At 37.0% G+C, this 23409-nt stretch overlaps 1 protein-coding gene across 1 annotated transcript in view; it reads right to left on the reverse strand.

Annotated features, from left to right (window-relative positions):
- Nucleotides 1–23409, reverse strand: part of LOC110030300 (serine/threonine-protein kinase TIO) — a 99296-nt gene that overhangs the window by 58273 nt on the left and 17614 nt on the right. The window contains 1 exon segment of the mRNA XM_020732944.1: nt 1561–1645. Coding sequence (XP_020588603.1) covers nt 1561–1645 — 85 coding nt within the window.

A 23409-nucleotide genomic window follows, 5' to 3' on the forward strand; every position in this document is an offset into this window, starting at 1 on the left:
TATATATATATATTATTGATAAGTGGTATTTTTAAATAATTTAATTATCTACAAGGCAACAAAGTTTTATAATCAATTAAAATTATTAATTAAAAAATAAAAAAATATATTAAACTATATTTAAATGATAATTTAATATAAATACAAAGATCTAAATCTCGTTCCTACCCTTGACATCCTATGGTTGTATGACTAGAGTTGTCAAAGCGATTCTTTATTCGCAAACAATTCGTGTTCGGCTAACTAAGCAAATGGGACAAATATGAACAAACATTTTGCGTCAGAAATATAAACGAACCGAACAAGAATAGTGGTATTTTTTAACGAACCAAACACGAGCTTACACCCCTAGTAAAAAGACAAATTTTGAGTGTTACATATGTAAATTCAAAGGAATTGAGTGGTATGTATATAAGAGATAACAGTAGCAACACAAGCTAGAAATTCGTAAGGAAATGAAAAAGCAATCGAAAGCCAAAGCAGAGAACAAACATCGATGTACAGAGTCAGATAGAGTAGAAATATAACACAGAATCAAAAGATCCTATCCTACATATGCAGGAAACTGTTAAAAGCAACAGTGCCATCAGTGAAAGTGACTTCCCTAATAGTGTAATCTGCAGAGGATTAAAAACAAAAAAAGCATCTTAGCATGTGTAAATGGTAGCAACAACCAAAAGACCCAGAAATAACAATAAAACAGAAGATGCCACATCCACGAAAACTGAAATAGTCGCTATTTTATAGTTAACTTTCACACGTGATGCATTACAAATTTTTTACATTAAAATTTGTAACAATTTATTTAATACTTAACTGTTACATCGGATATGTTACTACTTTGAAATTTGAATGCTAATATATTAATTATATTAAACAACTAAAGAAGCAAAATAAATATTGTCCTGGCATAGAAGATGTTAAATATGAACAATCAATTCAACGAGAGGGGAAGAACTTGATATATGAGAAAAAGCTTACATAAAGTAATTAAAAGAAAAAGAATAAGCATAAGTTCTGATATTGATAGAAAAGCCCTCAAATTTCCTATGGCTACAAAAGTGAATATGATGGCAAAAAATAACATATAATTGTAAAATCTGGCATAAATTTCGCAATGTAACAACAACAAATTCTACCAAAGAAAATGCAGAATACAAAAATTTGAAATCAATCATGTACTTACACAAGCATGCATAAGTATTGAAAAATTAAACTTACTTTTTAGAGTCCTTGACAGTTCCAGAAGAGAACAAAAAATATTTACCTTGTTGACAGTTCCAGAAGAGAACAAAAAATATTTACCTAGACACAGATAGATAGATAGATAGATAGATAGATAGATAGATAGATAGATAGATAGATAGATAGATAGATAGATAGATAGATAGATAGATAGATAGATAGATAGATAGATAGATAGATAGATAGATAGATAGATAGATAGATAGATAGATAGATAGATAGATAGATAGATAGCTAGATAGATGTGTGTGTGTCTGTGCGCGCGCGCGTGAATGGAAATACATCATAAATTTAATGCAGTTGATGTTGGCATACAAGATAACTCCAAGGGACCATAAATCTGCTGTGTGGTTATATGGTTGTTCACGCACCAGTTCTGGAGCCATGTACAGAGGTGTACCTGCCAAATGAACAAGCATGAGTAATCGAACCACACAAACAAATTCTAGCAAATAAGGTAAGTTGTACAGGACTTAACCTGGATGGCAAATTAAACATTAAAATTATTTAATATCACTTAAATAACAATATAATGATTGAAAAAAATAATAATAATAAAGACAACTATAATATATATAGAATATACACAAGAAGTATCTTCTATAATTTTAAATTTAAAGGCCGATATTTGAATGACTAATCTCTACTTTTAAAGACATAAGCAAAATTCAAATAATCCTTTGAAATCTTGTATAACCAACTATATAAATATACTATAAGTTAAAGTAGACATAATTTAATACCAATAAAAATGTTCATAAATCAAGAAATTTGAGGAAATACATGATAGGAAATTAAGGTACAAATTTAAATAGATTTATTTAGTATAAATTATTAATATACAAAAGGCAAACTAAAAATATATGATGATCAATATATGAACCAGGTGGTTCATCAAAACCATACCCCGTTCACAAATTTAACCGTCAGTTCCGCCACATCCAGCTCAGTTCTGAGCAAAAACAGTTTCGAATCTAGATTGAACCATTTGGAAACCAGATCATCGTTGAACATCTTGAACAGCCAGTCTAATCCGGTTTTTAAAACCTTCTTAAAAACAATCAAAAACCAACGAAGCTCCCCATGAACAAGAGTAATAAAATTACCAAAATTTAGAAGGCAAGAATCCCAACTATATATGAATTTTAGAATCATCGATCACATTGTTGTGACAAAGCAATATCAAAAAGGAAGTTCCAATTTCCCATCAGATTTGACTATAATCATCTACAGTGTCAGTTTTGCCAACAGAAATTCTACTAGAAAACCAATACTTCAAAACCTTTGGCAGCAGTTGATATGAAAGAAGACGGCTATGGAAGACTGAAACAAGCACTGAAAACTTCAATGAAAGCTTTAAGTGTGTGTCGTGTGTGTGTGCGCGTGTGTGTGTGCGCGTGTGTGTGCCTGTTCGTGTGTGTAATTGAAATAATAAGGTTAATATTTCCATTTGACTGCATCCACCAAATTAAGTAAAATATTTTGCCATTTATTTTCTCACTTTGGTATTCTTTGAAAACAAGAATGGAGAACTTTTAAATAAAATAAAACAAAAACCCTGCATAACTTTTGGGAGGAAAAAACCATTGTTGTTGCAACAGCTACAGAGATTACGTAATATATATAATAACTACTCTTTCATTCATTGTATGGAATTATTTATTACAATAGAAAAGATGTTAATGCATAACCTAAAATAAAAATAATAATAAATAAATACAAAACCTAACCTAGGAAATTAAAACTAATAAACTATCAGTAACTTTTAACACTTGCCAAATCAAAAGAATTTCAATATTAATTAAATTAAATTAATAATTAGATTTATCACTTACTAAATATTAGAATATTTAATAATAAATGTAAGGATTATACTATTTTAAATTAAATAAATTTGAAAAAATGGCCTATTTGTTATGCTAAATTTAGAATACTTAAAATTAAATTAAGATTATTTCATACAATTTAACAATAAGTTTAGAAAAGAAATTTTCAATTTGATTATTCATATTAATTAAGGAGAGAATGCATTGCAAAAAAAAGTATAGATGATAGATATTAGATTAGATATATTAGACATGGTATATAGCAGTTATTTTTCTCCTTTTCGTCATAGTTTAACCCTTTAACAAAAAAAGGTTTTGCTTCCCACTAAAAATAATAAACAATTAAAGAAGAATCCCATTATGAGATAAAATTGTATATAAATGTTAAGCTTTAAAAATGGCAGACATTCATCGTCCAATTAAATATTAAATTTAAAATATGGCTTAAACTAACTTATATTAGGCGATAATTTTTTTTTCAAATGGATTTGAATATTAAGTATTAATAGAATGAGCAAAAAAAAGAGAAATAGTATGTAGATAACCATAGATTAAATATTAGATAAACTAGGTCGATATACTTGCCTTAATTTGATAGCTTTAAATTTTAAATAAAAAATGCTAACTCCATGCATTAAAATAATTAAAAAAAAATTAAAAGAACCCATTATGAAATGAAGCTATATCGTTATAAGACTTTAAAAATAGTAAGCATGATCATTTTATACGAAGATCCAATATAAACACAGATAAAAGAGGATTGCAAGTAATATTATAATTTTATGTGAAAATCCCAGAACAGAAAAAAATGGGCCTAGCCCAATATAAATGATATGCTATATAAGAAAGATTACAAAAGTTTGTCCTTTCCATTAATCGAATAAGAAATGTTGACAAACTTAGGAATATTAACTTAGTCTCTTATAGTAATAACAAAGGTTGTTGGAGAGATATAGTGAAAGATAAGAACAATGGGAAAACAATGACCAAGAAAAGACAATCAGGTGATAGCCGGGAAAACAATGACCAAGAAAAGACAATCAGGTGATGGCCAGGCAATAGTAGATGGGCGACGACAAAGCGAAAAGAATGGTCAGAAAACAAAGATCAAGCAACAATGATCAAGCCATGCTAACTATTTTCCATGGGAATTAAGATCAAACGTGAAACAGAGGTAAAAAATCATCAAAATATACAAGAATTTAAAATTTCCTCATGACCAAGGCATTCATTATGTATAGAATATGGCTCTTTTTATAATTTTTAAAGTGAAATTCTGTTAAATCATATGGCCCATGTTAATTCACTCAATCTTAGACCATTCTTTAAGAATTTAAGTGTTTTACTGCCATCATAGTTGAATAAGCATAGAATTCTTAAATTCCACTTGTCAAGCCTTTCGTTTTGTATTACGCGGTAATTAAATATCATAAATGGTACTAAAACTAATGTCACGGAGTTTCAAATTATGCATCAAGTGCTTAATTTTGAGTCATTAATACTCAAATCAAAACACTTGATAGTCTTGGACTCAGTTCGCCAAAATGTTTGTTTTTTTGATAGGTTTGCAAAAATTAGAGTTTAAATAGTCCTAAATTTAATTTATAAGTTCTCAAATCAAAGGTTGAATCATGATCTATACTTGATCAAATAAATTTTCTTATGATGTATCACTAAATAATAATATATCATTTAAACATGTAATTAGAAAAGCTGAAACAAAAGAATAGCGCTAGAACTACTAAGTATATTCACCCCACACTTCCAATCAAACTCAAAAAGTTAGTTCTTTAATTAAAAATTTATGCAAAGTAATACTAAATAATGAGAAATTGTGTAAATAAAATAACTACAAAACAAAATCTGCTATTTAGGCAGAATTTAATAGTAGAGCACACGTGGACCCAACTGTTTTATAAAATACATAGTTTTTTTTTCTTTCAAAAATAAAAAATACTCAATCAAACATTTTTTATATTTTATATTTTTAAAAACATATAAATCATAACAGTACAAAACGAAATTTCTAAAAACAAAAAACAAAATAAAAAGAAAACATACTAAAAGCAAATACAAAAATAGAAAACGAAAAGTGATCTCAAACAAATCCTAAGAATTTAATATGCATTTTAAGTGAAAATAAGAAAATTTTATGTTATTGCAAAAAATTCTCAAATAATGGGAAGAGAATATTTCTACACTAAAAGAAGAAGTGATACCGAAGTTAAGCCCAATAGTAACGTAAACGCAAATATTGTTGTTGAAAACTCATAGGGGTTACACAAAGACACTTAAAACAAGAACAAAGCAACAAAAAACCCCAAAGGCCCCTAGGGTGAGAACAAGAAGGTGGTGGGTTATGGTTGGACAATGGAAATGTCGATTGATTGGGATGTGGCAGCTAACAGTAGAAGGCTGGAGGGGCTGCAACAACAATGGAAGGTTAGGGGGGAGAGTTTACAGCAAACGGGAAGGCTGATGGGGTCAGCAGCAGCAAACATGAAGAGTATGGGATTGCAGCAGCAAGCATGAAGGGTATGGGATTGCGACAGCAAGTAATAGGGGACTGGAGGGCTTGCGGCAGCAAGCAAGAAGGTTGGAGGGGTTGGCGGTAGCAAGCATCAAGAGAAACGGATGGGTGACAGCAAAATGGAAAAGGTTGGGGATTATGATAGAGAGCAGAATGAGTGAGGGTAAGGAGATAAGGAAGAGTACTCACCTCCTTGGAGAAAGGTACAGTCGGATCACCGCATGTCCTCAAATAGATTCTTAGAAAGGAAAAAGGCGTTAACAACAAAAAAATTCTAAACCAAAAACTTGAACCTTAATCAAAATAAAATGCATATACATAGTAGTAGATAAATAGGAGGGAGAAGACCTCTCCCCTCCCCGTGGGAAGCAACTCTAGCCCAAACCAAAGGGCCAGCTGAACCCCTAGTGGCTTCCTTGTTGAACCGGTTCAACCCCCCAAATGGAGGATATATTCCGTTCGGACACTGCACTTCCAGACAACCAGCCCCCGGGCACCACGTCATCATACACCTCATCTACGGGCGACGTGGCAAGAGGTGGTTGGTCGTCCAGATGTCTGAAATTCAGACAGAGTATTTTTTCCCCCAGCTGAGCTGCCCCCATGTGAGCCCTGTGTCAATCTCCCCGTGTTGGGACAGCTTCGACCTCATTCGTCAAAACTTCTGGTTATTCTTAGCGCGGAGTCAAATTTGCTAAATTAAATGTAGCTAAAATATTATAGTCCTCTGATAGGTTGATCTTATAGGCATTATCGTTTAACTTCTTAAGGATCCTGAAAGACCCATAAGCTTTGGGATTGAGCTTCTCAAATGCCTACCTCAAGCACCTCATTAGCGAAGACAACCCGCTTTCAATCGGGCCTGTGGAAACCCAGGTGAAAAACATTGACCGCATAGAGATCGATAATATGACCAACATCAAATAGGATTTTGACTTCCAACCTTTGGCAGGCAAGTCTAGAGGCATCATTACCCTATGGCGAAGGATCTATTTTCCTTTGAAGTTTGTAACAAGTAGGCCCGATGTGTCATTGGTAGGGCCAAACTTATGGATAACCACACTTAGAGTATAGGCAACATTTATGCTAGCAAAAAATGCCACTCTAGCACTTCTCTTTGGGGTAACATCAACTCGATGTATGATAACAGCATCCCCACTCTTACGAGTGGAGAGTTCAACTGTATCACTAGCCAGAATGACGAAAAAGACAGCAAACCTTTCATTTTAAATAGGCGTGTGAGATATTCTTGATTTTATGGTGATCAACAATCTTTATGACCTTGGCTTCATTGGGTTGAGATACATTTAGAGCAATAATAAAGAAGGGACAAGTAGAATATGGGTACGGTATTCTTGCCAACTCCAAGCACTTCAGCATATTCTCCTCGCCACCACGAAACGATTGATGCGGCCTGCCTCATACCACTGTTTAATTTTGTTGGACAAGAAACAACCGCAATTCAAGCCCCCAAAATTCTTCGATTTGAAGACGTGGCTTTCTTACCCTACAACATGGCATATTGTGCAACAAATGTGGTCCATGAAAGATTATGGATCGAGTGTTGAAGTGTAGCAGAGAAAGTGTAAAAGAACCACAAAAGATTTGCACTATTAAAGTAGAAACAAAAATGGGGGAGCGCAAATCTGTTTTGGAAATGGAGCTCATTAGGTAACAGGAGTTTGATTTCTCTTATGCGGGTCTACAGCCGACTTAAGAATCTAACCTACGAGCCTCAGCCCATAAGCTTCAAGTTACTTTGGCATGCATTTTCTCATGGTGGCAACAGATAATGTGTGTTGGCTCAATGACAGGGACTCCAATTCTAATTTCTTCCACTTGATTGCTACATCTCGTTACAAAAGTACTCAAGCCAAGCGCCTCAAACTTTCGATTGGCTCTTACACTGAGGACCAAGGTAATATCTTAAAATCCCTCCTAGATTTTTTTTCACACCAAGTGGAAAGGGGCAGTGATATATTCCAGGGGGTGGATGGATTTCTAACAAACCAACCACTCCCTTGTCAATTTTTCCAACAAGCTTGATACTACGGTTACCAACGAGGAAATTTGGGATGCAATTAAGGAGATGGGCACAAATCGGGCACCAAGTATTGATGGCATCACCACTTCCTTTTACCAGCACTTCTGGCCATCATTCGCAAGAAGGTTCTTATGGCCATCCAAGATTTCTTCACTTCTGAATGCATGCCATTTCCTCTCATCCCCAAGAAGGATCCGGCTGACTCCCCCAGCATGTTCCACCAATTTAGCCTTTGCAACACCAACAATAAGTTAGTAGTCAAAGTCTTGCAACCGCCTTAAAGGCACTTCACCTAATCTGATCTCTGTTGAACAAGGGGCCTTCATTCCCCGCAAATCTAACTCCAATCATTGCCTCATTGCCCAAGAAATGATTAAAAAGATCAAGAACTCTACCGTGAAAACTGGATTAATGGCTATCAAGATCAACATGGAGCAAGCATATGACAAGATGAGTTGGACCACTCTTAAAGGGGTGCTTGAAGCCAAGGGTTGCTCCGATGTCTTCATCAAATGCGTCCTCGATTGTGTGGAATCATCGATGTTTACTCTCCTTATTAAGGGAAAACTCTCTTCTTGGATAGACGTAAAATACAGTTTTAGGCAGGGCTGCCCTATATCTCTATATCCATTCATCATCTATCCTGAGCTACTTTCTATGGCGCTTTCTGAGCTATTTTCTCTATTTCTCTATATCCCCTCTGATCTCCCACTTACTCTATGTCAAGGCAACAAGTCTGAATTATTAAGCAAGGCTAGTCGAGTTTTCCTTGCTCTATCTGATCCCTCGACAAGTTCACAAAAACGCTGACTACAGTGGTCACTGATGCAGAAAGTTGGATGGCCATTAAAGAAATGGGACCTAATCGGACCCCGATATTTGACGGCATCACCACTTCTTTCTATAAGCATTGTTGGACAATTGTTAATAAGGTCCTCCTTGTCATACATGAATTGTTAATAAGGAGGTCTTCCCGGTCATACATGATTTTTCCTTAGTACTATACACCTACTCAATGGAAAGAATCACTTGTTGTGCTCCTACCGAAGAAAGACAATGTTGACTCTCCTAAACTATTCCGGCCAATTAGTTAATGTAACACCATTTATAAAGTGGTTGTGAAGGTGCTTGTTAATCGCTTGAAAATCATTTTGATCAATATTATATCTTTCGAGCAACGCGTTTTTATCCCCAGGCAATCAATTTCTGATCATTCTTTAGTTGCATGGGAAGTCATCAGCAAAATTGACATGGAACAAGCTTACGACGAGACGGATTGGGAAACTCCAACTTGGTGCTAGAAGCTTGGGGTTGCCCAGATAAATTTAAACAATTGACTTTAAGATGCATCGAGGGACCAAAATTTACATTGTTACTTGGATTCATGCTACATGTGGGTTCCGACAAGGTTGTCCATTATCCTCAAATTTTTCTATCATCCGTTCTGAGCTACTCTCATTAACTATACACTCCACATGTGGGTATTCGGGTTGCAATAAAGCTGGACGAACCTTGCATTTGCATTATGTGAATGACATCATCATCTTTGTTGAAGCCGACATGAGGAATTCTAAATGCTTAAAGGGAATTTTACAGGACTATAGTTGTTGGACCAGGCAACGAATAAATACTGCCAAATGAACCATATTATTTAACAAGGCCACGCGAAATTAGAGCAAGAGGAAAATCTCCAGTTTTTTTCAGTTCCCCTAGGTTGAGGAAATCGAGTATTTGGGCATCAAAACTAGCATTTTGAAAGCCTGACAAGGCTAATTTCTCAAGTTTATTACAAAGAATTGATTCTAAATTGAATGCATGGGGTACTCGTTACTTGTCATTTACGGATCGTGCTACGCTTCTAAAAGTTGCTATCCTTATGATGCTCGTGTATTTTCTCTCCAATACTGAGGTGCCCGGAAGTATTTTAAATGAGATGGAACGGAAGTTTCGTTAGTTTCTGTGGCATAAAAAAAACAAAACATCACGGGTCGTCAACCGGTGCAATTTTGTGCCCTCGGATTTAAAGCTACGCAAAGTCGGCAAGGGCTTGCATGGAATTTCATTCAGAACAAAGGCTCCCTCCATAATATTTTGAAGCATAAATATGGAAGTAATCTCTTGGAAACCAATACTAAGCAAAGAAGAACTGTCACTTGGAAAATACTATGTGATGGGGCTACAGCCTTACAGGCCATCGGTAGATGGAAGATTGCCAAGGGTGATGAAATCAATTTTTTGCAACAAAGTTGGATCCATGATACCCCTTTATCGAAGTAACCTTGTTCTGATGAATTCGTGGAGCTGGAAAATGTACAAGTTTCGGCTTTCATTGAGGAGGGGCAGTGGAACAAGCAACGGCTGCTGGAGTTTTTTGGAGAGCAGTTGACTCATGTTATCACTCAAGTGCCCATTTGTAATAATGTTCCTAATGACTAAATGGAGCTGACAAAACAGTGTTCTTGGAAAACTATCAATGCTCTTGCATATGAAGCTAATATTCATACAACCAACAATTTTTGCAATTGGACCAAGAAGCTTAAACTCCACCCACAGGAATCCATTTTCTAATGGCGTATGGAGCGTGAAGCTATCCCGACGAGGACTAGGTTAGTCTGCAGATGCCTCGCCAATGACATCTCGTGCCCATGGGGTTGCCCAGCAAGTGTAGTACCGAAACCATCTTATATCAGACTATTTATTGTTTTGCAAGGTCCGATATATTTTGGGGCGGTGGGGAATCTCTATCCCCACCTCTCACTTTTGTACATCATAAATGCATGCTTGAATAGTTTTGTACCTTTTTTGATATAGCAATGCAAATGCACACTTTCAAAAAAGCCAATATGGCTTTACCATTAAACAACTTATGAGGATTTTACATGATTCTCGCAATTGCACGAGCCAGAAGATTAATGCCTTTAAGTTGGTGGTTCTTTTCATCACCGCCACCCATAATTGGAAGAAGAGAGTATCTCAAGACTCCTTCAGTTTACCCGTGTCAAAGAGCTCGACTATCTTGGAATTAAGCTTACTTTGAGAAAGCTCCACAAGGTCAATTTTTCATATGTTATCCAAAAAGCCGCTTCAATGCTCAATGTCTGGGGAACGAAACACTTATCATTGGCAGGTCATGCCACCCCCATTAAAGTCTTCTCGGATGACCATGCCCACGTACCTCATCACACACGCGAAAGTGCCCATTGGCATTCTTAATGAGCTCAAAATGATATTTAAACCATTTCTTTGGAGGAATGTCCGAGGCAACCGACCATGCATTATGTTTCCTGGGTTGTTTTGTGCAACCAAAGGTTGCTTGGGGGTTTGGGTTTCCACGCCTCTAAGCGCTGAACAGGCCCTCTCTGTGCACATTTTTTTGTGAATGTTCTTGCAAGACAGAGTCTCGATGCTCCACCGCTGCGTGAAGTTTAAATATGACAAAAATATTTGGACCCAAAATTATGCTCGCAGCACATCCATCATGTGGAAGATTTGGATGTGCACGCCTTCAAGTGCTGGAGAGGTCCTCTCCGTGCACGTCTTTCGTGGATGTTCTGGCAAGATAGAAACTTGTGGAAGATTTGGACCCTCAATTATGCATGCAGCACATCCATCACGTGGAAGATTCCCTGTGAGGAAGTTGTGTTATCACAACCAATTACAAGATGTAGAATTGCCAATGGCTGCAAAATTAACGTGATGAAATACACTTGGACCAATGAAGTCCCGATTGCGCGTTGGCCTTGCCCGGCCAAACATACAAACTTCAAGGTATGCAAATTTCCGATTTGATTATTAACAGGGAATGGAACATGCAGGAAATTCACAATTTCTCTGGTGTGGACATGGGAAACAAAAATTTTCAAATTAAGATGCACTAGAAAGTCCATGTGGATTGCCTTGAGGTGAACCAGAAGCACACAAGGAGGACAACCATCGAACTCGCGTATGCCTCCACCTTCCCACACGTGGATAGCAGCTTAAAGTGGCTTAACCAATTGCACCTTCGATCCAGAGAGCATTTTTTCTGGTGGCGCAGGATCCATGATGCAATCCCCACTCGTTCGTGGCTTGCGAGGGGGGTTTCATAAGTGCTATGTAATGCCCCTAAGGGGGCACGAAAATAGAAAATAAATATCATATTACCACTAAATGCTTTTGTTTTGCAGGGTAAAAGATATTATGGGAAGATGGGGCACCAAACCCACTTTTTACAGCTTCATGAAGGCTATAGAGGAGCTTAGCAAGGCACCAAAATGGAAGTTGGCACAGACCCACTGCTTTCGCAACATTATTCACCACAGATGGAGCATCGGCAATGCCAAGATTCACAATCACACTTACGGTACGATAACAATCCTTGCTGCAACCATTTTGGAAGTATAGAGTACAAACATCTTTACCCATTTCGGAAGCAATAGAATGCTAGCCGACCCACTGGGTTGGTTTCTACTCCTTTCCGGCATTCAATACCCACCTTTTGCAGCTTCATGAAGGCTACAGAGGAGCTTAGCAAGACACCAAAATGCAAGTTGGCACAGACACACTACTTTTGCAACATTATCCACCACTAATGGAGCACTAGCAATGCCAAGATTTACAATCACACTTACGGTACGATAACAATCCTTGCTGCCACCATTTTCGAAGCATTGAGTACAAAAATCTTTACCCATTTTAGGAGCAATGGGATGCTAGCAGACCCATTGGGTTGATTTTTACTTCTTTCCGGCATCCCCCCCACTTTTCTCCTCTTCTCCTAGGTGGATTAAAGTTAGAGTTGATGGTGCTCTACTTCCCGGGGTTGGCGGTGACTGGTGCCATTTTCCGTGATGAACAAGGGACGGGCATCAAAGCTGCAGGAGAACTTTTTTTTGCATTGGGAAAGTGCCCATGTTGAGCTACAGGTTATATAGTCTTTGCATAACATGTGAGAGCCATGGATGTTCAAGACCAAGAGGATCATCATCGAAGGGGACAACACAAATATCATCCAGTTTTAAAAAAAAGCATGATGTTTGGCAGCATCACGAACAAACGGCTCTCAATTTTTCTTTCCATTTGAAATTTAAATAAGTTTTATTTTTCATATGCCTCATGAAGTTAATAACACTGCACATTTATTGTGCCAAGCTAGCCTTTCATGGCTCGTTTCTTTTGATGCATGTAGATGACGATAGGGAACCTACGATATTTTTTTCTTTATTTGACATATTGTTATGATGTCTATAGTTATTTACTCTCATGCATCTGGTGTATGTTTTATATAATAAGTTGAATTGAATGTGATGAATGCATAACTGATATGTTTATATTGATTGTTTATATATGTATGGTCGACTATAATAGAGTCACTCCTAGATGGTACTGGTAGAGTAACACTAAAGTACCAATGCACGTTTAAGGAAAAGAATATTATTATTATTGTGTCTTAATTAACACAATTTTTAGATGATGCTCCCTTGATGGTTGTACATATACATAACGATATTAATATGCTATTAATATTATAAGGTCTTTTAAAAAACATTAAATTTTTTTATTGATTTAATAAAAATTTAACCGGCATGATAGTACTTTTTTTTCTCTTGTATTATTGTGATTTTTAAGTATGAGCATTCACTGGCATTTTGTTATGAATGTTTATAATTATTTACGCTCATGCATCTAATATATGTTTTATATAGTGCTAAATTGAACGCAATGAATATATGAATGATATATTTATGTTGATTGTTTGTATAGGCATAACTGACTATGATGGAGTCCTCTCCTGGTAGTACTAATAGGGGAACACTAAAGTATTTATGCATGTATATGAAAAAGGATATTAATATTAATGTGTCTTAATTAACATAATTTTTAAATCATGCTCATGTGACGGTTATACAGATATATAATGATATTGATATTGTAAAGTTTTTGGAATAACATTAAATTTTTTTATTGATTTATTAAAAGCTTAATTGACATGCAAATTACTATTTTGTCTTGTATTATTGTGGTTTGTAAGTATGAGTATTCGCGAACATTGTTTAGCTTACTTTATTTTAGATTAATATTTCAGGTTTAATTGAGTGATTTAAAGGATAAGCAATAGCAGGGGAAATATTTATAGAAAACGTGAAAAACCAGATATCGGCTAAATTTAAATATATTGTTTTTTTTTTTTTTTATTAGTGAGTTTTTTTTTTATTAGTGAGTCTTTCATTGGTTAAATAATAACTGAATATAGAAAATTTAAATCACATCGTCCGATAGTCTGCTTCGGTCTTGGTTAATTCCAAGCCCCGAGCGGGGTCGTGACTTGAAAGGTTTGCAGCAACAAGCAAAAAGAGAAATGGATAGGCGGCAGCAAACTGGAAGAGGTTGGGGATTACGACAACAAGCAGAATGAGGGAGGGTGGAATCACCACTTTGGAACAAGATACAGTCGGAGCACCACCTGTCTTTAGATAAAACCCTATGAAGGGAAAAGACACCAACAGCAGGAAAATTTTGAGGCCATAAACTAAACCCTAATAAAAATAAAATACAAATATATAGTAGGAGATAAATAGAAAAGGTAGACCGCTACCCTAGGGCAATACCTCTAGCCCAAACCAAAGGGTTGGTCGGGCCAGCTTGCAGATGGATGAGCTGCCCATCTTAGCCCCACATCAAAAGGAGAAGAAAAAAAATTAAAAAAAGTTAAAGCGGTGCCTTACTATTGTATCATGAAGCACAATAGTGTCATTTCGAGAAGAAAATAAGGGTAAAAATAGAAACGGAGGCACCACAATGTTGGCTTTAGGGTATTATAATTCTCGAAACATGAAGATAGGGCTTGAAAAACAGAGAGCTCAATGCCACATTGCTAATCATAAGTGTTTGGGCTCTAGGACGCCAAAAAAAATGAAGAAAGAAGGCATGTAAGATAGAGAACATGGCATGGCACTAAATTAAAGAGCACAGTAGCACCACAATAAAAAATTAGCCTAAATGATAAAAAGTAAATGCCACAACATTGTCCCATAACATCGCAACACTACAATCTCTTAAATTAAGCCACAAAACATAATACTTAACACATTGACGCTATTTGACTCAACATTGATGTGCGATGACCCGGCAAATTCAGTTTGGAAGAATTTTCAAAGGCAATTGAGGAGTTATCAATGCAGCTGAGAAAGTTATTCATGTGAGGACACTTTCTAGTAGTACAAAAGTAAGAGTGAGAGACTTACTGATGGTTTTAATGAATGTAAAAGTGGACTTGAGAGGCTAAAGTAGAGAGTGATTAAGGGACAAAAAAATGAAAATGTCGGAAGAAAAGAGTCCAAGGAGAAAATTTGCTATTAAAATTTAGTTCTATCTTTCAAACTTTTAACATATGTATAACTTTTAGATTTACCGTTTCATGTAGGAAGCAAAATGAGTCCAAGAAGAATATTTGCACACCCCGCTGAGACGAGGAGCATCTCCCGCATTGATGTGGGTGACCAGTGCACACACGGGATTTCCTGCAAGTCCGTGACCGCACAGACTGTTGGCTCATGTGAATGGTACAAAGACGAAATGAGTGGCTCGGTCTTCGATTCCTTTCTAATTTTAGCAAGTCTTCTCCTTTTATTTCATTCCTTTCTAATCATTTCCAATAAATGTATTCTTTAGGGTTCAAAGGTCAATTTTGATAGCATTTTTGTGAGGACAGCCATTGGTGTCCAAGTTTCCCCTTTTACAGTTATATCTAATTAAAGGTAGTGTTTCGGTTGTATCTCACCCGAGATAGTGATTATCCTAGACTCTGCCCACCCTCCGCAAGCTTATCACCGCTGCCACCACCGTCGTTGTTGCTACTGCAAGCATCCCTCGCCCCAAACACAACAACCTTTTTGCCTCCCTACAGCCTAACTCTTCTTACTACCCAACAGCCACACCTACCCTTCCAAAACCTCTACGCATCACTGCCAATCATCGTTCCTCACTACAACATCCAAAAAACAGCAAATTTGTTGTTTTCCTACTGTCCAGCTGTCTGGCATCACTATCGCAACCCCGCCAGCCATCCATAGCACCCTCTGTCACTGTCGACATGTTATTCAGTCCTCCCTCTTACTTCTTCTGGCCACACACCGCCTTTCCAGCCACCCCCTACTTGTTCCCACTCCTCATACACCCCAATCCAGGCTCCTCCCACGACATTCGAACCAGCTAGCCGACCTCCACCAACCACAGATCAAACCCTAGTTTGAGTTTGTGTTGTGTTGTTGTTATTTTCCATTTCAGTATGTTTGGTTGCAATCGTCTATTTTAATTTTTCAGTAATAATACTTATTTACTTATTAATGTTTGGATTAACTACAGTATCACCCACTCAATGGGAAAAAGGCTTGTTGTTATGTGTTCTTCTTAGTAAAATCATGAACTAATTGTTTTAAACTCAATATTTTTATTTTATTTATGTTATTTTCATTTAGCACCCTAAGGCGGTGTTTGGTTGCAACATGAATTTATGTTAAATAAGATTTATTAAATCCAATAAATTCGACAAATCCTAATTTATCAAATTCTATGTGCAATGGAGATGGAGCTCATGAGAGACAACAAAATAAATCCCTTAAATCCGTCTCACAATCGGATTCAAAAAATCTAAATTTACGTTGAAAAAAAGACGAAAAAGAAAATTTGATTTAACGGAACGTAGAATTTAATTTTTATATTTTTTTTTTTTTTGGTTGGATTTATGTTAAATTCACAATAAATCTGATTAAAAGAATTCTATCAAACACCTCCAAAATAATGTGTTGAATGTTAAAATATCGTTCAATTTATTTCGAATTCCATTAAGTTTGTGTACTAAGCGTATGTAATTTTCAACTTCAGTGTGATATATTAATATTAACGAAGTCAGAGAGGAACAGATTTCTGAGTATAATAAATGTATATTTACTTAGGAATTTCCAATCCACAAGTAAGAGTTCTTAATACAATCAACTTTTTCGTTCAGATGGACATATATTGATTTATAAAGACTGATTAAGTTTTTAGTCATTAACAGATAATAGGAAATAAAATTATTCTTGATTAATAATCTATTATCTTCAACTTAAGAAATTCCAAAAAATAAATATAATTGGATCATAAATTAAGGGTGTTCTCTCTATTGTAATCTCGAATCAAGTTTTTAGTTAAGTAGCAAATTTTATAATTCTTCTGAAAACTGTTAAAATTCTAGGTTAAGAAAATTAGTAATTCATTTATCAAAATTTTAATAGTGATCTCGTGAAAACGATACTCTATTCATCATATATTACTTGTGTGACACATGCTTAAATGCACCGTTTAAATCGGTCAAATTTGTGACGCCATTGGATCAGGATCCCAATAACTTTTTGAACAAGTTAATATTAATTTTATTATCAAGTTTCAAATTCAATTTGTTTGTTTGTTAGTTCACTCCATTTAAGTTTAATTTATTGTATGTTTATTAAATCGTTGCAATCATGCTTTTGGTTAACAGTTTTTATTGTTGTTGTTGTTATTGTACATTATTTTTAATTGAATATTGTCAAGTTGTATGTGTAATATGCCCAACTCTTGCTCATATAAATGTATACTAAATTAGAAAGATTGATTATGTTTAGTACTTATTAACGAAGAATAAGTAATAAAATTACTCTTGATTAATGATCTATCATCTTCAACTCAAGAAATTACAAAAAATTAGTATATGTAGATCATAAATTTAGGGTGTTCTCTCTAATAAAATCTCGAATCAAGTTTTTTAGTTTAATCAATCGAGAACTTGATTGCAAAATTTATAATCCCTTTGTAATTTGTTGCATAAAATTATAGGGTAAGATAATTAGTAATAAACTTATCAAAATTTTAATTGTAATGTTTGTGGGACAGAACCATATATTACTTCATAGATTGTTTAAGACAATCGCATCAAAACCCCCACCCCCTGCTCTCCTTACAACCTCCAACTCTGACTCTCATCACTTGTCATAGATTTAATTCAATTTGTTCAAAAAGCAAAACCATCTCCATAGCCGTTGGTTCTCCTCACATGCTACCATCCCCATGTAATATATCGTTGAATCACCTACCTTGTTCGTCAACTTCATTGATTTCGTCGCTACGTCGTGCTTGAAGAATTTGCGCCTCATCAATTTCGTCTGCTTCGTCCTTCTCCATGCTCGTTTGAAGAAAACTTTTGTCGTCCTCCACCTTGAATCACCTTCCTCCTTTCGCGTCTTCCTCGATTTCGTTGCTTCTTGCTCGAGAAGAAGGGGTTCGCTCTTCGACTTCGTCAACTTCGTTCTTTCGTCGTACAGTTGTTGCCCTAATGTCATTTCTTTGTCGTTTACTCTTTCCTCGACTACATTCTTCACTTCTCCTAAAGCCTCGCCTCCTTCAATCGATGATGGCTTCGAACAGAACTTATATTGTTGCCTTTGCGGGTGTTCACGCCTCAGGTACTCCTAAATTGAGTTTGTTCCTGCCTTTTTTTTTTTACTGTTGGAGGTTTACGAGTTATGTTTCATCAAGAAAACTGGAAGGAAGAATGGGAAGTCATCCATCTTTTTCACTGAAGCTAAAAGTAATTTGTTTACTTCTTTATGTCGTCTGAATTTGGTCGGGAAATTCCTTTATGGTCATCCCAAAATGAGGCTGATTCGTAAGAAATTGAGTTTATGCACCATGTTGGAGAGTGAAAATTTGGACTTTTGGATAGGCGGCGCATCCTTATTCAACTTAACCATAAAGAGGACTACACACTTATTTGCTAGAAAACTAATTTGGATTGATAACAGAGCAATGAAAATTTTGAAATTGATTGTGGATTTTGACCGACGGATGGAACCACCAACCATACCGGTTTGGATTCATCTCCCTGACCTGAAATTTCATTATTTTAATCAAGAAGTGTTGCATTTTATTGCTTCAGTCTATGGTAAGTCACTCAAAAAAGACATTCCTACTTTTAATTTTTCACATCTTTCAGATGTCAGGGTACTTGTTGAAATGGAATCAGATTAATCGCTCCTGAGAAAATTTGATTAGGCTCACAACACCAAAGATATTGGCATAGGGAAGTTATCGATTCCCTATGTATTGTTTTCACTGTTGTATGTTCGGTCACTCAAATTCTCAATGTCACCACCTACACTCCCATCTAAAACCAAAAAATTAAAAGTGCTCAACTAGATTTAGAGATCCCTCCTCCTAATCTTCTCAAAGTTAGTGACACTCTTGTTCGTCACAAGAATTCGACGCAAACAAAAAGTTACTCTTGATTAATTATTTCTTGAGTTGAAAGATTACACTCTTGTTCAACCCAATAACACTGTGGTAACCGTACCATCTAGTCCCCTGGCCGACGTTGTTTAGGTTCCACTACCCCTGCGGGTAATCTTTCAACTACTCATCCTCCACATAATGCTCAAGATGAAGGTCCTTTAACTCCTCCTATGGAACCTCTGTTGGTGTTGGAAGAGGAAACTTTCCATACTTCACCAACTCTAGAACCTTATCATTGATGTAACAATTGGCAATCTCGTGGTGGAGTGTTCAGCCCAAGGTGTGCCCCAGATTCAAGTTCAACATTCTACCCTAAGTGAGATTTCTACTGCGGCCCTACCACCTCATCAGATCAAGCAAACTGTTATTGTCATTCAGGCACAAAGGGGCTTATGATGTGCAACAACCTACAAATGTCCGGCAATCTTTTGACTAATTCATGGATCAGATGAGTCAGTCTTCGAATGAGGAATGACAGGTTTACACATCCAAGAAGAAGAAAAAGAATAGCAATCTACTAGAACTCAGGAACTTAATGGAGGATACCTTTATTGTTTCGGGTAATGGTAGTAGACTTAACCAATTGTTAGTTGGCTCCCTACCTAGAACCAGAGGTAAGAGGTAAGGATACATTGGGTAGTTCTCAAGCTCCCATTTTAAGTTTGAATCTCCGAGTCTTGGAAACTTTTAGAGTAGAGTTATGCCTAAGTTAAAATTTTATTTTTTGGGTATACATGTACTTTTTTTGGGACTTTGATGTCTGTTGTATATCGAGTGTTTAGGGTTCCAGTTTGGGCCCTCTCATCCAACCTATCAATACCTTTCCTTCGTCGTCAGCTCGACTTCGTCTGTTCCTTCGTCATGTTTTGTCAGCCTCGAATTCTTCTTCTCGACTCCGTCTGCTGTGACTTTGTCAGCTTTGACTTCGTCTGCTTCGGTCCTCGACTTCGCGACTCCGTCTACTGCGTCGTTTGCTTTGAGCCTGCTCCTGTGTTCTCGAGCTGCTCGTCTTCTACGTCAAAGCCGCTCGGCCTGCTCGACTTCTCGCATCACCTTCGTAGGTGGCAGTTGGCAAGCTGCGCCATTTATGTAGTGCTTGTGTGAAGCATGCTAATGACCTCAGGGCTTTCCTACGTTGTCATCATCACCGGTGATAACACCGCCAAACCCTCCTATGCTACAGTGGTTCACAAACGCAGCTACCATTTTCACCTCACAGATAGTTTGATATTTCCGCAGATGTACCATGATTTTGTTGCAAGGCATGTAGATTACAATGTCATCAAAAAAGTAGAGAAAAAGACGGGCAAACCAGCAATACTTTTCTCTGACGCTGAAATTTCAACTCGTGCAGGAAAATACAAATTTACACTAGTTAAAAAGTTCCAATTAGGTTGTCCTCAGATGAAAATTATCAGGAAGGTTTTTGAAGATTTTAAACTGGTTGAGGATTGACAGGTGGGTCTTTTCGACGGAAAAAATATTATGATACAGCTGAGCATAAATAAATATTACACAGATTTTCCCAAGAAAATTCATCACAATCGAGGGCAAACATATGAAATTGCTCAAATAAACCCCTAATTTTGATCCCAGTCAAGAACCCCCAATTGCGTCTATCTGGTTCTCATTACATGAACTCAAGTTTCAATTCTTTGACCTACCTATCTTATATGCAATTGGGACTATCATAGGAAAACCTTTGCAGAAAGACTTACCTACATTTCATTTCTCAAGACTCTACTGCAAGGATTTTAATTGAAAGAGAAATTACACTACCAGATGTATAAAAAGTCTGGTTTGGCTCTATTCACAATGGTTATGAGCAAAAAATCATTATGGAACAAAAACCTTACTACTGCAAGCACTGCAAGATGTTGGGACACCAACAGGAAAAATGTTTCAAATTGCACCCACAGTTGAGAACCAATAATCAAAAGCAGGAACATGTTATTAGTGCACCCCACGTGCTTGAACGCGCTCCCAGAAAACCTGATGACAGCCAATCTGAGAAGGGAATCACCCCAAGATAGGAGTTGGTGTCTGCCCCTGAGATCCCCTCTCCTGACCATACTACAACAGATAATGTTCGGACCGAAAATCAGGATGCCCCATAGCCCCTATTCAAGAAGCATCAAGTGCAGAGGTGACAATTCACACTTCACATACACTAGAACCTATCGTGTGGCAACGACAGTCTTTCCTTCTACTAAAATTATATTATTTAATCAAACTGAGGATCACATGAGTCATTCTTCATGAGTCAGTCTTCAGATGAAGAATGACAGGTTTACACTTCTCGACGGAAGAAGAAGGCTGGGGACACACTCCAACTTGAAAACTTAATAGATGAAACTTTGGTTACTCCTGTTAATGGCACAACTCCTCAAAATTTGTTATCTGGCTCCGCTCTTAAAACAAGAGGAAGAGACAGGACTAAACTGGCTTGTCTCTAGCTACTTGTTTTCTGCATGTTTTATTTTTTTTTTAAGTCTATCTATATCTTTTTGTTGGGTATTATTGTACTTAGTATCGTATGGGTATGGTGCCTCTATTGGGCCCTCTCATACAACACTTATGTATCTTTCCAATTTCAATAAAATCAGCCATTGGGCTTTTCAAATATATATTAATATACATGGCGTCGGCAGCGGCACGCTCTGCTAGGGTTTTGGCCCATGGCGACTATTCCCGGCGGTGATCCTATCGAATTCTTCGTTTCTATTCAGTGTCTCCCACGATGCCGTAAACGTAGCTGCAGCTCCCTGTCTTCGGCGTCTCTCCTGTTGAAGTTAGAACGCTCCCAGCGTCTCCATAGTCGACGTGAATCATCCGGTCGTCGTCGTCTTTGGCGTCTCTCCTGCACTTTTTGTCGCAATCGTCTCCCGTAGTCGACGACATTTCTCCCTGCGGTTGTCTCGCTCCAAACGAACTGAGCCCGAGGCTTACTCGCGTCTTTGCGGCCCGCCACTGTTTCTCTCCTAACTGTGACCATCTTGTCAGGGAGATGGCCTCAACGCTTCGTTCCTATGCAAATGCCCTTGCCGGCGATTCCTGCTCGTGCCTCCCCTCCAGGTTCAACGTCTGGTTTTGCTATCGGTAAGTCCTGCAATGTTCCAGAATCTTTTCACGAGACTCTTAAAGGTGGAGGTGATCACACTTTTATTAAAAAGCTTGGAAAAAAAATGGGAAGTTTGTACTTATTATCACAAAGATTAAAATCGGTACTCTCGCGTCTTCTTGGCATTTTGCTCTGCTGGGAAAATTCCTTTATGGTCACCGAAAACTGGAGATAATTAGGAAGGAGTTTGACGCTATGAAGTTATTGGACAGTTAGAACATTGGTCTACTTGACGGAAGACACATACTTATTCAACTATCTCATGATGCAGATTACACTTGCATTTTTCTCGAAAAGCTATCAAGATTGACAATCGTTTGATAAAAATTCTGAAGTGAATTGTCGGTTTTGATCCAAAAGCGGAGTCCCTTATCATTCATGTCTGGATAAAGTTTCCGGGATTAAAATTAGCAACTGTCTATGGTAAGCCTCTCAAGGTGGATAGTCATAAGCTTGTTGTCACTATACCCTCTGTGGTTTATGTGATAGTTGATAGAGATATCACTTAAACAGCTCTGGATGAGATATGGATTGGCACTATTCACAACGGGTATTGGCAAAAGGTTGAAGTGAAATCACATCCTCCTTATTGCTCTCATTGCAGTATGTTTGGCCACAGTTCTATTATTTACTATCGTTTACATCCTCAGCTAAGGCCGAATATTACTAAAGATAAGTCATCTAACACCCTTGTTGAGCAGGTGCAATCCGAACATCTTTCCAACATCGCAGTTCCAGATGAAGAACACCTTACTACAGGTACTGATCCATATGTGTTGATACCAGTTACTGTTATTGAAGGACCACCTACATGCCAAGACTCACGAGAGTGCTCTTTCGACCAGAATGAAGATCAACCAATACAATAAGGACTTGCCTCTAATGTTCAACAACCTACACATATTATGCACACTTCAGACCATTCTGCTAATCAGGTGAGTCAACCTTCGGATGAGGAATGGCAGGTCTGCACGAGACGGAAAAAGAAGAACGGAGGATGAATCAAGCTAGGAAATCTATTGGACGATACATTGGTCACTACTGGCAATGGCACTCATCTAACCAATTTATTGGTTGGCTCCTTTCCTAGAACTAGAGGCAAAGGCAAAGGCAAAGGCAAAGCAAAGTTGGGTCGCACTCCAGCTATCTGATACTCCTATTTTGGCACTTGTTAGTTTTTTTTATATTAAGATCCCTTATGTATTTGGTTGTATTTTCTCCTTTTTTTGGAACCATTTAATATGGTGGTTTTTGTGTGGGCTTGGTGCCATTTTTTGGGACCTCCTGCAATCTCCATCTGTACCCTACTTTTTATTTAATATATTAGCCTTTGGGCTTTTTCAAAAAAAAAGAAATA

The sequence above is a fragment of the Phalaenopsis equestris genome, unplaced genomic scaffold (assembly GCF_001263595.1).
Source record: "Phalaenopsis equestris unplaced genomic scaffold, ASM126359v1 Scaffold000694, whole genome shotgun sequence".
NCBI classification, from domain to species: domain Eukaryota; kingdom Viridiplantae; phylum Streptophyta; class Magnoliopsida; order Asparagales; family Orchidaceae; genus Phalaenopsis; species Phalaenopsis equestris.